Source organism: Typopeltis vanoorti, chromosome 3, assembly GCF_054136105.1.
Source record: "Typopeltis vanoorti isolate ZY-2024b chromosome 3, IOZ_Tvanoo_1.0, whole genome shotgun sequence".
In the NCBI taxonomy this organism is placed as follows: domain Eukaryota; kingdom Metazoa; phylum Arthropoda; class Arachnida; order Uropygi; family Thelyphonidae; genus Typopeltis; species Typopeltis vanoorti.
The window spans coordinates 91,093,862-91,111,632 of record NC_143551.1 but is presented as its reverse complement, the minus strand read 5'-3'; the positions used below and the strand labels follow the sequence as shown (position 1 = coordinate 91,111,632).

The following is a 17,771-nucleotide window of genomic DNA, read 5'->3' as shown; positions in this document are numbered from 1 at the left end:
ATCATATATTCTGGGTGTTTTAACATGAAAAGGCTTGAGTTTGTTAACTGTTTCTTTTGGCCAGGAAGTGACTTTCTTCAATAATTTACAAACTTTATTCTTTTGTAAGTTGGTAGGATCATGATCTATGATTTGGTATATAGAATATCTTGTAAAAGTATATGCATTTTACTTTCATATTCAGCTAAATTTATCACCATAGTTACCATTACCTTTGTTTTAGTTATAGCAATATTGTTATTACAGTTTAGCTATTTTGAAGCACCAATTTCCTTGTTTGGCATATTGTTCTTGGGAGGCTTGGATTGGATTAAGATGTTGGACACATCCAAACAAATGCTATTGCTGGATGTTGCTGGATGCAGGTCATATGTTCCCCACTCAATGGAAGCCATTATAAATTAGATTTTGGAACGTGGCTGGGAGTAACAGCAAAGTTACGTCCTTGACTTAGCACACTAACAGCTTCATTGTTAGGGCTACAGATGATAAATTGACAACAATGTGATTTTGTTTTAATTGTAGTTGTTGGAGGATTTCAGACTTTTTCTGTTGCTGGTTTTTGACTTTAATGAATTCTTTGTTTTCCATTGCATTGGAGGTGCTGACAAGGATAGCCAACAGTTCCAAGTTTAAAATATCACACAGCTTGTCATGTAGAGCACTGATATATAATTATATTAATTAAAATTAATTATTTTAACAGATACATTTTTTTGTCAACTACATAGTGTACAGGAAATAACTGACAATATAATTATTCAGATTATTTATTTAACACAACTGACAACGTAAATATAATAGATTCTGACAGATCAAAACTGCTGTTGGTATAACAATTTATTATAAAAGTTCATCTGGGTAGAAAAAATTCAGACGCAACAGTAGTAGTAGCTTCCTTTCATTAAAATGTTTTGAAGTTTTAATGAACATGCAAGAACAAATGCAATATAACACCATAAAAAAATATATTACCATTTACAACTTCAACTTTTATTTATAATACATTGAGCTTTACAATGTGATCTTTTACTTGAAAAATTATGAAAGTATATTACAGAGATAACGTTTCACATTTTTAAATAAAAGGATAAGTGAAGTTAACGTAAGCTTTTATTTCAACTATTTATTTATCCAAATTCTAGTATGATTTTAAAAACTACCTAAATACAAAACTATCATACAAACATGAGAGCTCTCTGTTTAGAGTACTTTTATATACAATATGTGTAAAGCACTTGAGAAAGGATGGAGATGAAAAATTCTTTGTACAAATTTTACAAATTATTATACAAGTCCTTAAGTAAACCACTAAGACGAGGTGGCCATGTTAAGCTTGTCAACCAGCATAAGGGACAGTTTTTGCAATAATAAACACAGCACTCTTCTTTTTAATACATCAAGAAAACACAGATGACTGAAGGAATGCAAGAATCAGTCCTTATAATTTACTTAATGCTTCAAAGATATAAAGTGATGAACACTTTACGTATCAAAAGACCTGATTGAGAAACCTAACATTTTGGCACTGACAAGCAGAGTTAATATTAAGAAATGATGTCAAGGTATTTCTCATCTCAACACTCTTACAGTAACAATAAGGTCACCAGTGAGTACATCAATATCCAGCTGCAGCAAAGGGAAGACTTGAAAATCACATGGGCAACAGTAAATATGGATATCTCTATCCAGGAGAGTATTCCACATCAATAAAGGAACTTGTAGAGAGAGTATCCACCTCCTGCTGAAGCTCTTGAGAGCCTGCATTTATAACACAGGAGACAATAAATAGCAGAAAAGAATACAGAGTACACTATAGCAAAAAACAAACTAAAAAATAAAAAATAAAAAAAAAATGAAGGAATCTAATATAAAAATTAGAGCATATGAAGACAGAACAGTTCAAAAATGAAAGAAAATTACTGAAGAATAGGAATTATTTATTATAAATCTTTCACCATACACATTTTCATACTACACATGCTGCATTCATTGAGACATTACCAGAAGTGAATTCACTCACACACACACACACACACACACACACACACACACACACACATACACACACACACACACACACACACACACACATTTCTTTATGATGTGCTCCTTGAAATTAATTTTACTTTCCTTGATGTTATAATACATTATTTAAAGCAACATTCATAAATTCAGATGATTTAACAAAACCATTACAAGCTTCGACTTCTGAGAATAAAATATGACTGCAAAGATTGCTCTTGACTTAAAAATCAGTATTTATATAAAGTACACATGGAAAATAAATTTCTACAAGGCTAAAATATATAGCACAAAATTTTTTATCCAATGCATACTGTACAAGAAAATGGCTGAAGCCAAATGAGATAATGAAGTAAAAATACTGACCACTGTGGAATAGTAGTTCACAATGAAGGAAGGAAAAATAACAAGGCTTCATGTAACTAAACTAACTAACTTGGCAAAGCATGATAGAAAAAGTAAGCAAGGTGGCCAGGCGAGAGAGCTGGAGTAAAGCAGGATGATTTGCAAAATACATGCTAATTAGATGAAGATGACAGGTGGATAGGCAGGCAGTTCACATTGAGGAAAAGTGGAAGAACAACATATTATGAGAGAGAGAGAGCTGTCATGGTAAACATCGTCCTCGTGCAAATTATAAGTTTTAGATTTATATAATTTTCATGCTTTGCAATATGGCTAAATAAAATTAAAAAATAAAAATCATATGCCATATTTCATAATCAAATAACCGTACAAATTTCTGTGTTTTGTTTTAATAGACAAATAGATATTTTTAAATATTCAGGAAGCACTGAAAGCATAACTGCTGAATTCTTTAAAAGAAATGTCACTGTATATAAATCTAAAGAAGATGTACTTTAACAATGGATATAATATATATAGAGAAGAACATTTAGGAAGGAAACAGAACTACAAAGAAATCATGTAAGAAAACCATATTATTCTAGAATACAAGATGAATACATAACTGAGAATAATATAAAGATTTTTTAACAAACTGATTTTCAGAATTTAACTCAAAAATTAACCATGAAATGTTACAAAGCAATGTAACTAAAATTACATGTACTATCTTAAAATCAAGAGCATTAATTATAACATATAATAAGAGTAATCAAATTAATTTTTTTTTAATATTTAAAGAGTTTTTCTAGAAGTTTATTTGACTGTCATTTTTGTCTTCTGTGTGTTTATAGTTTATACATAAACTGTCAATAAAAGGATTAAAAACATCTTAATATTCTCTAACAATATGAAATCTGGTTTAATATATTGATAATGTCAGTTTTCTTATAACAACTTGAGAGGCTGTTATATGATAACATGAATCAACTAAAATATTATGTACTCATATACATTACAGACATAATGTTATACTTGCCGCCCATGCATTCTTCGATAACATGGGTAAAAACAAAATTACTGAAATTATCCCCATAGCTGATCACTCAAATTATTTAGTAATATATGCTGCTTAAGAGTGGCAAGTATTATTGCAAGGAGTTTAGTATTGTGCACAAATTTTTAATATATCATAGACAGCAAAGTTATAAATATTTAACAAATATTGAACAGAACATCTAACAGATAAGCTTAGGCGTTGATGGTTATTCATGACTTATTTTTCACGGTATTAACACCACCACAAACACTTTTATCAACAAGGATGTTTTATTAACGCTAATATTTCGCTGATTTTTAACTCAGCATCATCAGAGCACAACACACATGTAAACGCGACAGTGAGTGAGTGAAACAATATAATTGCAAAAGAAAAGACTTTTTTTTTTTTTTTCGTTAGAGGCCGCCAAAAATAGGACTTTAGATCTTTTGTCTTTTGCAATTATATTGTTTCACTCACTCACTGTCACGTTTACATGTGTGTTGTGCTCTGATGATGCTGAGTTAAAAATCAGCGAAATATTAGCATTAATAAAACATCCTTGTTGATAAAAGTGTTTGTGGTGTTGTTAATACTGTGAAAAATAAGTCATGAATCGAATAGAACAGCATATATAGTACACACACAATTGTTCATCCCAAGTCAATCAAGATATAATGGGTTATATTGATGCTAACATTCAGTAACAATATAAATTTACAAACCACCCCAGAATGAAATGGGAAATGAGATCTTACATTTGTAAAGGAAAATAAGTTCATTTTAAATATAGAAAACTAAGCATTTCCCTCCTGTTATTTACCTCTAATGAAAAATACTTTTAAAAACATCTAAATAAATGAAAGTATCTTTGCAGTGTAGTTTATATGGCACATGTCCTTTAACTGGAAAGATATCAGTTCCCATGTAGTTGGAATACAAGGAAAATTAACAAGGTTTACAAATCAAATGTGAGTTAAAAAAATCAGACAAATGGAAAGAGAGCACAATTGAAAGACATCTTCATGAAGATAGAAATCAACTGCCTGATTATAACATTATATCCAAGCATCTTGGTTATGAAAAAACCATTGAGCTTAACAGACTAAGCAGATGAAACATCAACTAAGCATTTCTTTAATGAATCTTTGGATCAAAAATATATTATTTGCCAATTAAATGAGAATGTGATAATTACATTAAGCCAAAATTAAAAATCATTACATCAGAAGGAGCAGTAGTAAACAAAATGCTATTTTTTTCAATTAAAAAAAAAAAAACATTTTGAGTCTCATACTCTATAACCCAAAACAGTAACCTACAAATGGAAAATACGCCATTTCTCCAACATACATTCACTTCATCTCCAAGGAGACTAATGATTTTATTCTATATAACATTATGATTTGAGACACATGCCACTGCACTGAAAGTATTTAAATAAAAGCCTTACCAAAAATGAGCAGCTATATTATTCATTATATTAACAGAATTTCTACAAAATTCTCCTAACTTCAATAAATATGGATGTCTCACTCTGCCAAAAAATCAGGAAGAATATAATCGCAATATTAACAGCTAAATGATCAAGATCCCCTCACCATACCCATAGAAGATGTCAATTAAGACTGTACAGGCATGCCATTTTAAATTTAGTCTGTTTGCTGCATGCATATACTTGCACATCTCATATCCTTGTGCCTAAAGATGCCTGAATGACCAAGGCAAATTATCAACTAATAATGATGTGGAGGACCCTGACATACAGAAATAGAGAGGTTATGCTATTGCATAAGACCTTGATCCGGCCTCATATGGATTACTGTGCACAGATATGTGGTCACAAGGTTTTCATGGTGACGAGGATATATTGGAAAGGGTGCAGATAAGATTCACAAAGATGGTCAGTGGTCTTTGGAATGTGGAGTACGAGGAAAGATTGAAAGAATGTAAGTTGCAAATTCTCCTATTCATGAGGCTTTGCAACTTACATTCTTTCAAATTTCAAAAAAAAAAAAAAGGGAGGGGGATATGAGTGAGACATAAGCTAGTCAGGGGTTGTTATCAGGTTGACATGGAAAAGATTTTTCACAGAATGGGAGATTGGGGGGGGGGGGGGCATTACATAACAAGAGGCCATCACTGGAAACTGTATGAGGCATGAGCAGAGGGTGAGAAGATTCTTTGCAGTTTTTATAGAAAAATAAACATTTTTTTTTTTAAATATGCTGCATGATAAAACAGGCATGTTCTTTATAGCAGTTATTCTTATATGAGATAATTATGAAGCATCAGCTAGTTAATATATGTGCAATATTAACTGTTTGCACTGATGACCTCATTGATGCCAATGTGTAAATGTTAGTTTAACCAATATAAAATCCCACTGTGATTATGCTGGATATTTTCTCATTTTCACTGGACTCTTATATTTTCTCTCTCTCTCTCTCTGTCAATCTAATTGGAAATGTTCAAATCATGCAACGTCAAGTTGTATACCTCGAGTAAAAAAAAAAAAGAGAACACAATTTGGTGTAAAGTGGATGACCAGTAGGAGAAATCATTGTGGAAGAATGATACTGTTAAATGCAAATGGGAATAGAGTGACCAATGTAGAAGTAATAATGGAGTTATTTATTGATTACTTTATTGGGTATTTCATCCTGGAAAGAAGGTGTTATACTAGAGTGAAGGGGAGAGTACAAGGTTTGGAAATACAGAAGTGTGTTTCAAATACTAAGTACTCTTAGTATTTGATGTCAATTCTGTCATCACCCATATTTAATGGTAAGATATGCCATTAAATACAGGTGATGACAGAATGGAAGTGTCAAACTATAGACTAGTTTGTATTTCTTCTGCATTTGTTAAGATTTTGGAGAAATTACAGATTGTATACAGCATTGAGCAGATGAGGGTAATGTCATCAGCATGGATTTGTTAAGGGGGTGCTCTTGTTTTAGTAATCTGATTGCTTTTCATAATCAAGTATCAAGAGCAGGTGAGGAAAAAGCATATACTGCCATTTTTGGGGATTTTACAGATGCATTTGATAGTGTTAAGTTAATTTGTGAATGAAGAATTTTATGATTATTAAAACTTCATTCATGATTTAACATGGATTGCATTTCCTGAGCTAAGTTTGCTCCTAAGTAAATTGTAATTTAAACATTTACTGTTTTGTTCATAGAAATAATAATTGTAATTTTTTTTAGTTATTTATCTTACATAAATTCTTTATATTAACTTGTAAATGTATCCTAAGTGAACTGTAATATATGCATTTTATTTGTTGTTACTGAAAGTGAAAGTATTTCTAAGGGACTCTGCTAATGTGATTTGATTGGCTGCTGTCAGAAAACTATGTTATTTTGAGACAGCGTGTGCCGTAGCGTTGGGAACTGTACAACGATCACGTGGAAATTTCGTTGTAAACTGAAAGAGCAGAGAAAAAACAAGTTTGGGCGGGAAAGAAAGAGGGGATTTATGAGATATAGGAAGAAGGAACCAGAAGGAAATTAGAGAGAGTGTGGGAAGGTTGTGAGATGTGATCTAACCTGGGATCGTACAATGTAACAAAGATTTGGAAACTTTTCCGATTTTAATGAATCTTACTTCGAACTCATATTTATTTATAGTTTCCTGTCACCTTGTAAAGGAATTTGCCTGAGTGAAAGGATAATAATATGATCAAGATTTATCGTAAGATAAGTTATTACAAGCAAGAAAATACATTTTCCAGTCTTAATAAATAAATTATTGAACTCAGGGATACTATAAGTTTTGTGTTGCCTATAGTGGAAGATTATCAAGTGCCTAGAAGCGTTGTAAGAGTTTTCCATAACGTGCAAGCTATGATGATCATACCAGTAAGAATATCTATTCTATAACTAACGTGTGATAGTGTTACTTGTGTCCAGAGAACTTGGTCAAATTTAGTGTTGCTGGAGCCAGCTAGTCAAACTTGAATGAGTGATATTATAAAACATTTACCTTGTGAAACTAATGTGAGAAACTTCATCGAAGAATTAGTTCGTGTTTGAATGTGTTATCTCACAATGTATATGTAAATACAAGGCTGAGCCTTTTAAGAACTATCTTAATCCTCTGATAGATATTGATGATGCCAGCTAAGTGTTTGAAAAAATTGAAGTTTGTGATTATTCTATGAGACTAAAAAGAATTACTTTTTAAGTGTTTTGCTGAATATTGTTGTTGTTTAAGGTGAAACTAAGTTGAAATCCTAACGGATGAGAATTGTGATAGCCTTATATATATGTTCAAGCAGTAAACGATGTACTCAGCTGAGTAGAATCTAAATACTTTATAGAATGCATAAATTATTTTCTAATTGTATTGATCTTAATAGAGTTCTTGTTTCTTATGTAAAAATAATTTTGTGAGAGAATAAATATCTTGTTTAACTTGATTCCTTTGCTTGCCTAATTTCAGTTTCATTGCACTGCTCATTAAAATAAGAATCTTGTGGGAAACCCTATGCATAAATAAGAAAATTTCGGCCTGTAGCAAGTTCACGTTGCTGTTGTGCTATTTGAAGCTTGACTCCTTCACAATAATTGTGCGATTTCAAACATAGAGTGGCGCAGTATAATAAAAATTTTCTTTATGTTTGAATGTGGGGTCAACCAACAACTAGCAAATATAAGGTTGGATAAAGACAAAACCAACAATAGGGTGTCACATAAGCTAATATTTAAACTGCAGCATATGAGCTTAGATATCACATTAGTAAGTTGGATTAGCTGTCTCTGAGAAATATTAGATAGCTGTGTATGAGGGAGCAGTATCAAGGAAGCAGAAGGTTAGTTACCAGTGGAGTTCCACAGGGCTCGGTATTTTGACCTGCATTGTTTAACCTTTATGTCAATGAATTGTAGGATGATATTCATAACAGATTATATGAAGCTGAGAAGGGTTATTAGTAATAATGCCAATGTGGTAGCCTTCAAGAGGATTTCAATAAGCTGGACAGATGAATGGGGTATCTGTATAATGCAACTAAAGGTCTTGAAGTTTGGAATTTATAACTGGAAGACTACATACTCTGTTGGTTTTACGAAGTGCAGTAAAGGAAGCAGAGGTGTGGTAGCTGTGGGTGATAGTTGATAGAAACTTGAAATTTCTATCAATGGATGGAAGTGGTGAGGAAGAAGCCAAGGTGCGACTTATTTGCATAGGGGTAGGTTGGATCATGGAAATGCACAAACAGTGAATGAGTTTAAGGAGTGGCATGATACTGTTGTCTGAGATGGGCTTTCCACGATGACCTTTGCGACTTCATCGAAGTCCCAAATAATAACAGTCAATGTAAACTTTATCAGAGACTTAACAGAAAAAAACTCAAGAGTCTGGAAGGAAAACTTGACCACAATTGTATGAGACCAGCTATTTTAACTTTAGCTGTAAAACTATTATAAAGGTTCCTCACATCCTGAGCAAAAATTAAAACTCAATCTTTCCAATTAAAAGATATCACTTATGACTGCACTACATTCTCTGGAATTTCAAACACCTCTATGAAAATTGTGAATGATATGAGATGGATGTATGCAGAAACAGGTACAGCAACAAAAAGGTGTAAAGACCACTAGAGATAACAATGAATGGGTAACAGTAAAGGTTTTCAAATTCTGAAGGGGAAAAAAAGAGTTAATTGTCATATGCAACATCAGTAACAGCAAATATGTATTCTCCTACAATAATATATGATTTAAACTACTATTAAACTACTATGTGGCTAACATCACATTTACCATCATATTTAATGGTACTCCTTTATAAAAGAGTACCAAAAATGCTGTTGCAAAACATTGAGGTAAAATTTTTTTTCTTGTATTTTGTGATGAATAATTTTGTTATAATTAGTACACTTTACATTATACTATGGACAGTAGTGTTATCAAACTTCATGTGAAAGACACAAATAATTTAAATGTCAGTAATTTTATTTTTATCTTCATTTATTTTAATTAAATATTCTTAAGCAACATTCCAAAATGACAAATATAATAAGTTTTGCATTATATACAGAATGAGAGCAAAGGAATGCGAATAACTTTGGGATGTTATAGCAGAAGTCTTTTTAAGTTAAATGCTAAGTTAAACTTCATATAAACATGGATCTGATGCTGAATGGTTACAGTGCTATGGTTGTTTAAATTTTTATAAAAAAATGGCATTTTTGCAGTGATATTAAAAAAAAAAGTGAGCAGACATTCTTATTTGCAATCTGTCAGTACAAAGTGGAACACAATTAAGCACATCCATAATCCCACATAGCTCAAACCTTGAAGCAAACTAAAAGTTGCTTACTCATTGTAACAAGATTCTAATACAGTTTTTTGCCGTCTTATAGTATGCTGAATACAGTATGCAGATGTTTTGTAATGCTGCATGTGGAGTATGTTTAGGGATTTTTGCAATGGAAATTGTCACTGAATACTAACATCACTTTTCAATTTGATGAATTAAAATTAAAAAGTTTTAAACATAGTTTCCCTGTATTTCATCAAAACATGTAGCTGCACATGATAAATTATTGAGTGGAGTCCTCATGCAAGTACACAAAGGATTTCCATGCATGTTCATGTAACAAAGATTAGTGTTCTGAGAATTCTGTAATTGGTTCAGAGCTAATCAATACTAATGCATTGATATAGCTTATTCTGTGATCAAGTGTCAACAATCTGTCAAAAAAAAAGTATCAATAAAACTGTCAACAACAATGAGGAGCAGGTTCTTTGCATGGAAAGTGGTTGGTGAGTGGAATGCATTGCCTGAGTGTGTTGTGAATGTAGACACACTGAATCATTTTAAAGCATGGTTGGATGAGCACTGTGTGCAATAGCATGTACCTCCCACGATGAGTTTCTGACTCCATGGAGGTCAGATGTTAATAATAATAGTGTCAACAATGCTTGCAATTCATGCTTATGGTCAGAAAAAAAAAATCCTCACTAATATCACTTCAGTTTCCATGTGTAGTAGATTTCAAATTTGTATTAGACTTAGCTTGTTTTAATTTATTTTAGAAATCTGTATCTCCATTATATGATCCTTTAGCTCAAGATTTCTTTGCCTCATTCTGTTGCCTTTAACTTTCCTAATTCTGATGGCTTCTTTTTTCTTTTTTGATGAGCATTTTATAATAAAGTGATAGTGGAATTGCATTATATCAAGGCATATGACAGAATACCATAGGGAAAACTATTGCAAAAGTGACGTTGGAACAAATGGGAGTTTTGTTTTTAGAACCAGGGCAATTTCAACATTCATTTCTGCCTGGTTTTTGATGAGAATCAACTTTGAAACAGCTGTCAAGCTAATGAAACCCAATTTAAGCACTAATAAAAGGTGAATATACAGGCTCCTGGGCAGAACTAATCTTTTAAGTAGTGCATACAAAGGCACTCCTATGCCAAAGGTTATATTCTCACAAGCTCTCTGGTAAACTTCAAAACTTAAGTTTCTCTTTATATTTGGCTATAAAATATAGATAGATCCATAATAAAATTAATCATTCTCATTAATTTAAGAGCATGACTAATTTCATCCTTCCATCAAGGACTTCATCAGGTGTAAATATATAGAGAAGAAAAACTTCAGAGAAATAGATAAAACATTGAAACACAATGTCATTACTCTTAAAAAGGATTGTTGTTAGTGTTTGAAATTATTCTTAACTTGCTAACATTATGGACATATGTGCATGATCTCATTTATTTATGCCAGAGCTAAATCACAGTTGAATAACAGTCTGATTAGTTGTTACTATTCAGATGGCTGGGGTTGAGAATAATTTCTGTGGATTCTAATATACTTTTCAATTTCATGAGGACATTGATGTAAGATCTCCAATGCATCCCACTTTACTCTCTTGTAGACTCGTTATCATTCGGATTTACAGATGGTACATGATTATATAGAATTTACGCTATGTCCTGTATGTGACTTTTGATATGTTTTTCTATATATTGAGCTATGGATTTTTTTGTTTTTAATATGGAACAGTGTAATCACACCAAAGACAATAAATACCCAGATACTTTAGACCAGTGGTTCTTAACCTGGGGTGTGTGCACCCCTGGGGGTGCAAGAAAGCATTTCCAGGGGTGCAAGAGAAGTTTCTAAATTTTCGATGGAAACTACCACCTGACTGCCTGTGAGAAACTAGCGAATGCTACGTCGACTTTTGGGACTCCCACTCCTACCCTCTCTACCTTTGCCTCAGCGCATCGCACTTGCTAGCACATGCAGTACAATAAGAAACTGGTTGATACGCGCACGTGTTCGCATACTCTGAGTACAAATGTTAACGAGGTGGTTTGACGCAGAAACGAATACTAATTTTCTTTAATTTAATAAACAACAACATAGCCATTAAAAATTGAGATATGTATATGTAAATGTATGGGTTTATTTTTCAATAAATAAATTATCTTGCAATAGATGTAATTTCCTAAATAAAGAAATAGACACACATTATTTTTAGATTCAAGAGGGTGCCAATCACTAAAAAGGTTAAGACCCACTGCTTTAGACTGTTGTGCTTTGGCTGCACTGGATGATGCACAGATCACAGTTTAGTTATATCTGTGAATATAGTTCTGATTTTGGAGATTATGCGTAGGGGAGAAAAAGTTCTTTTATTTCACTATTATCAATTTCATGGCATTTGTGGATAGAAGAGTGGTAACAATTCTTTTATCATTGTTATTCTTCACAACCCATCAGAGATCTTACACCAACATTATCTTGAAAGTGGAAGATATTAAAATCTACAGAAAATATGCTTAGCCAAAGCTATCTAAATATAAACCTTAGCTACATATTAGATTGTTATTCAACTATGATTCAGCCATGGCAAAAATGAGATCACCACACATACTCAACAATGTTCAAGAGTCCAAAATAGTTTCAATTACTTTATTTTTTTTATACAGTCACTATAGTTAAATACAGTCACTATATTTCTAATGCTTTGTGTTTCTCTGAAACTTTTTTTCTGTATATTTGCACCTATTCCAAATAGTTAATTCTATTTTTTTTTTTGTTTCCTTTGGCACTGATTAGCTATATAAACTACTATCCATGTACTGCAGCCAAGAGAGTTTACATCAATACATACAGGTATACCCCAGTTACATGACATGTTAGGTTCCAGATCACCATCATATAACAAATTTAATTTTCACTTGTAGATGCACAATGATTTAATAGCCCCCCCCCCTCCCACACATACTGCCTTGCTTTCTATATGATTTCAAAACTTTACTGGTCACCCTAAATCTCATATTAAAAATATGCACTGATCTTATACAGTATTATATATAACTGGCATATATAAAGCATTTATATGTTAATAAATACTTTATGTAATAAATTATGTAATAAAATTTTGCAAAATAAATTTTGCAAAAACTTTTGCTGGAAGTGTTTCCATTTCAGCAATAAGACTGTCACATTTATGGAAAATGGGATATTAACTGTTGTAGCACTTTTCGCTTCATTATAATTTTATTTTTGCTTTTCATAACAGTGTTCTGAAGAACTTTAGCCTACAACCTAACTCAGAGTTCGATACACCATTATCATTCAATTTAATAATTTTAATCTTAGTGTCTAATTCTTAGTGAGGAATCTAGTCTCTCCAGCAAAAATTTTGAATAGGGTAGTCAATTCAGAAAGATAAGGTCAGCGGGGGGGGGGGGGGGGGGGGGGGGGGGGGGGGGGGGACTAAAAGGATGCTATCATCATCAATATATAGGAACTGCAGCATCCTTTTAGTCCCCCCCCCGACCTTATTTGAATTGCAGCCAAAAAGAAGGAGATAGGCAGGAAGGTGGCTGTTCATTTGAAGCAATCTCGTGTGAGAATAAGGCCAGTAAGACAAAATATACTGTTGGTTGTTGCTATAGACCGGTGATGGCGAACCTATGACACGTGTGTCAGCACTGACACACTTGAGGGTTTCAGGTGATACACCTTGGATGTTGAAAAATATTGGTATTCTGATGAAAAAATTGCGATAAATCGTGTAAGATTGCTCTCAGTTAAGGCGAAGGTAGGTTTGGTTTCTTTGAAAGAATTATATTTTATAGTTGGCCTATTTCTATTTTATTTTGTAGTTAGCTTATTTCTATTTTATTATGTAACTAGCCTATAAACAACGAGCATTTTAAGTTTACGTTTCCTTTCTTAATCATTATAATTTCTGCATAGTCATATGATATTATAAAAACTTATAAAAATTATTATCAATATTATATGATACAAACTCATAAATATGTGCTTTATATATTATAAACTTAAAGTTTTCATTTGACATCTGTGTGAAATTCATTCATGCATGCATTCCAAGTCGAGAGACTTGGAATGCATGAATATGTTTAGAACTTGTAATACAATTCTAAACATATTTAAAACCCACTTTAACAGAATATATAATTTGCAGCATTAAATATTGAATTTATCTGAGTAAATAGTGAAAACATTTTTATAGTCGCAATAAGTAGATTTTGTTAAATAATGCAAATAGTAACAACTTACGATGACGTCGCAACAAAACCAACTAAATAGCTGCTATTTAGTAGCATCATAGAGAGTAAAACGTAACAAGGTTTCTACAAACGTACTGGTAATAAATCTGAGCAACCCTACTGAAAGAAGTAGTGGTAGTCTTGCATGGTCTGCCACTTAAGTAATTTGAGTTGCTGGTGTATAATTCATTTCCAGTAATTGTTAGTTCTTATTAATTATTACTGCTGTATATAATTGTGCTCTTTTTTAATTTGTGAACCCTTTTACAATGGCAGCTAGCACTAATAAAAAAACTAAAATTATTACAGAAAGGAAGTGGAAGAAATTTCCAAGATGCCTGGACTGAACAATATGGTGCTATTGATAGAGGCGATAAAGTTCTCTGTAAATTGTGTGGCGATCTATCTGTGAATAGAATTTGGAATGTAAGAAGACATTTTGAAACTAAGCACAAATGGCTCCTAGAAAAAACATTCTTTTGAAGAAAGAATACATATCGCAACATCTAAAACTCGCAGAATCACAATCTTGTCATCCCTCAAAACAGGCAAACTGGCCAAGTAAAGTGAACACTGCTACCCCCACCAACCATTTTAATTAAATTTGTTTCAGGACCTTCATAGTAGCCGCAAGTTACAGTATTTCACATACTATTGTTGAACATGGGAAACCACTTAGTGTTGGTGATTATATTAAAGAAACTTTTGTAAAGTGTGCACCATTTTTATTTGAGGACATTCATAATAAGGAAGCTATTGTAAAGCGCACGAAAGAGTTACCATTAAGTAGGAATACTATTAAAGACAGAGTTATATCAATGAATGCTAGTATAGAAAATCAAATGCAACAAGACTTGAACTCATACCATTGTTTTTCCATTTGTCTCGACGAAACTACAGATATTAAGTCATCAGCTCGATTGGCTATTATTGCAAGGTATCTTCACAGTGATTCTATGCACGAGGAATTGATAAAGTTAGAAAATTTACCTCCAAACACGACAGGTAAAGATATATGTGACTGTGTTGTTAAAGTGTTCCGTGAGAAACAGATCGATTTATCGAAAATATTTTCGATTACAACTGATGGTGTGCCTAACATGGTTGGCCATAATGTCAGTTTTATCAAAGAATTTACAGAATATGTTGGTCATCCCCTGGTTTGTTTCCATTATATTATACATCAGGAGACACTGTGTGCGAAATCAGGCTTAAAGGATTTGGATGATGTGATGAGAATTGTGACAAAGGTAACTAATTTTATTGCTGCCAGGGCTTTAAACAAACGAGAATTTAATTCACTTTTAAGCAAAGTTGAATCAGTGTACAATGGTCTATTAATATTAATGTACAATAATATTCGATGCTTGAGTCATGGCCAAGTACGGAACGGTTTGTTGAATGTTTAAATTAAATTAAATTATATTTAAATACAAAGGGCATGGAGCACGAATTTTCTTAGTTGAACGATTCTGCTTGTCTCAGTAAGCTGATGTTTTTCACAGATTTTTCATTGCACCTGAATGAACTTAATATACAACTGCAAGGTTTCGGAAAATCTGTCGATGTTATGTTTGGCACAATCAAGAGCTTTGAGAATAAACTCAAAATATTTCAACGTGATTTAGAAAATAACAATTTTAAGTATTTCCCAAAAGTGAAAAATTGTTTTAACGAAACCAGCCCCAAAAATCGTGAACAACATATCAAACAATTTATTGAAGTTCTAAAGTCAGAAACTGAGCAGTTTTCTTCTAGATTTAAGCAATTTCTAATGTTGGAACAAACAATCCAATTCATAAAGCATCCTGATGAAACAGAATTCGTGTATCTTAAATTAGATGACTTCGAGTGGTTGGATTTAAAAGATCTAGAAATGCTAGCCGACTTCCAGTGTAATCCTATCTGGCAAAGAAAGTTTATTGCTGTTAGAAATGAATTAGAAGAACTTGAGTGGGAATGTTTGCATGATACCGCGTGTAAATTCAGACTGTGAGGAATAGCCTTCCTGAAAACTTTCATGCTCTTAAAATCTTTGCTAAAGCTCTTCTAACAATTTTCTCTTCTACATACCCTTGTGAAACTCTGTTTTCTGCCTTAAATAATATCACATCGAAAGGGAGAAATAGATTGAGTAAGGTTTTAAGCTCTGCCTGTGTAGCATTAAAATGTACACACTATAGCCCTTCTATAAAGCAACTTTCTACCAGTACTCAGCAACAATTTGATATTGATATAAAATCTATGAATTAATATTATTTCAGTTTATTAAATTAATTATATAATATGAATTCATAGATTTTATATCAATGTCCTATTAAATAAATATCATATTAGGCTATGTATAAGTCACCATCTATGATTATGTAGTTTAATTTATAATGCAAGTTGCACATCAACAACGTCAATATTAAAAAAAAATGATGTTTAACACACCTGGGTAAAAAGGTTCGCCATCACTGCTATAGACCATAGAGTTCCAAAGATTATCTGGAAAACATGCATCTGCAGAAGAAAATGCTGTGGAGGGTATATAAAGAGACAAGGCTCAGGCAAGGTGACAAGCATGGCAAGGAAGGCAAAATCAGATTATGAGAAGAATCTAGTCAAGCAAGCAAAAGGAAATTTCAAAGAGTTTTTTCTTTATATGGCAAGTAAGAGGAAGAATAACTATGGAAGAGTAACCTTAATGAGTGATGATAGTCATCAGGACACAGAAGCAGATAAAATAGTTCAGTTACTGAGTGACCACTTTGCAAAGGTATATCCTCCTAGTGAGGTTACTGCTTTAACCTATGTGACAGACACTAATGTGGAAACAGAGGTGGATTAATTTGAGGTTCTTGGGATACTGCAGAATCTCAATGTAAATACAGCTGTGGGATTAGATGGCATATCAGCTAGGGTTTTGGAATGTGTAAGGGTGATGCCTTTGACTAGGCTCTTTAATTTAAGTCTCAGCTCTGGTAGAGTTCCAAGGGAGTGGAAAGAGGACAAAATAATTCCTCCTTTACATAAGGGAGGTTCTAAGACTGCAGTAGCAAATTATAGACCAATCAGTATCTCAGGCATGGTGGTGGTAAAAGTACCAGAAAAATTGGTAAAAAAGAGAATTCAACAAGGGATAGATAAAAATATGATACTGTATGAGGGTCAACATGGCTCTGTGAAGGGTCAGTCATGCCTTAATTATTTACTAACTTTTTATAATAGAGTAACCACTGAGTTGGATAAAGGAAATGACTACACGATGATTCTGCTGAATTACGCCAAAGCATGTGACAGAATACCACATGGAACTCTTACACAAATTAAAACAAATGGGGAAGGATATGACTGGTTAAGTGGATAGCTGCTGGACAGATATTAAAAAGTGGAAAAATGAGGGGCAGAATCAAGGTGAAAACAGATGATTAGTGGTGTGCCATGAGGTTCAGTGCTGGGACCATTGCTGTTTAATTTGTAGATAAATGATATAGGAAATAACCTGAAGGGAAATATTCAGTTGTCTGCTGATGATAAGAAATTAAGTAGAGTAATAGTTAATCAAGGCAATGTAAGGAGTTTGCAGGACAATTTAAATAGGCTGCCAGAATGGGCAAAAGATAATGGGTCTCAATTTAATGTGGAGAAATGTAAAGTTATTCATTTTGGGATAAATGTATTACAAGCTGTGCATTACATTGATGGGACCACACATATTCCAGGAAATATATAAAGCTAGAGATTTAGGGATGGTGGTAGACAAAGTTTAGATGTCATATTGCTTGGCTATTGAAGAACACATTAACAAGTAGAAATAA

At 32.7% G+C, this 17,771-nt stretch overlaps 1 protein-coding gene across 6 annotated transcripts in view; it reads right to left on the bottom strand.

Moving 5' to 3' along the window:
• Positions 1–754: 754 nt before the first annotated feature.
• The window catches only part of LOC150108380 (dual serine/threonine and tyrosine protein kinase-like), a 261,870-nt gene continuing 244,853 nt past the window's right edge, over positions 755–17,771 (bottom strand). For all 6 annotated transcript variants that reach the window (XM_090390729.1, XM_090390726.1, XM_090390728.1 and 3 more), the window contains one exon: positions 755–1,761. In XM_090390729.1, the coding sequence (XP_090246855.1) occupies positions 1,685–1,761 (77 nt within the window). In that variant the 3' untranslated portion in view covers positions 755–1,684. The remainder of the gene's footprint in view (positions 1,762–17,771) is intronic.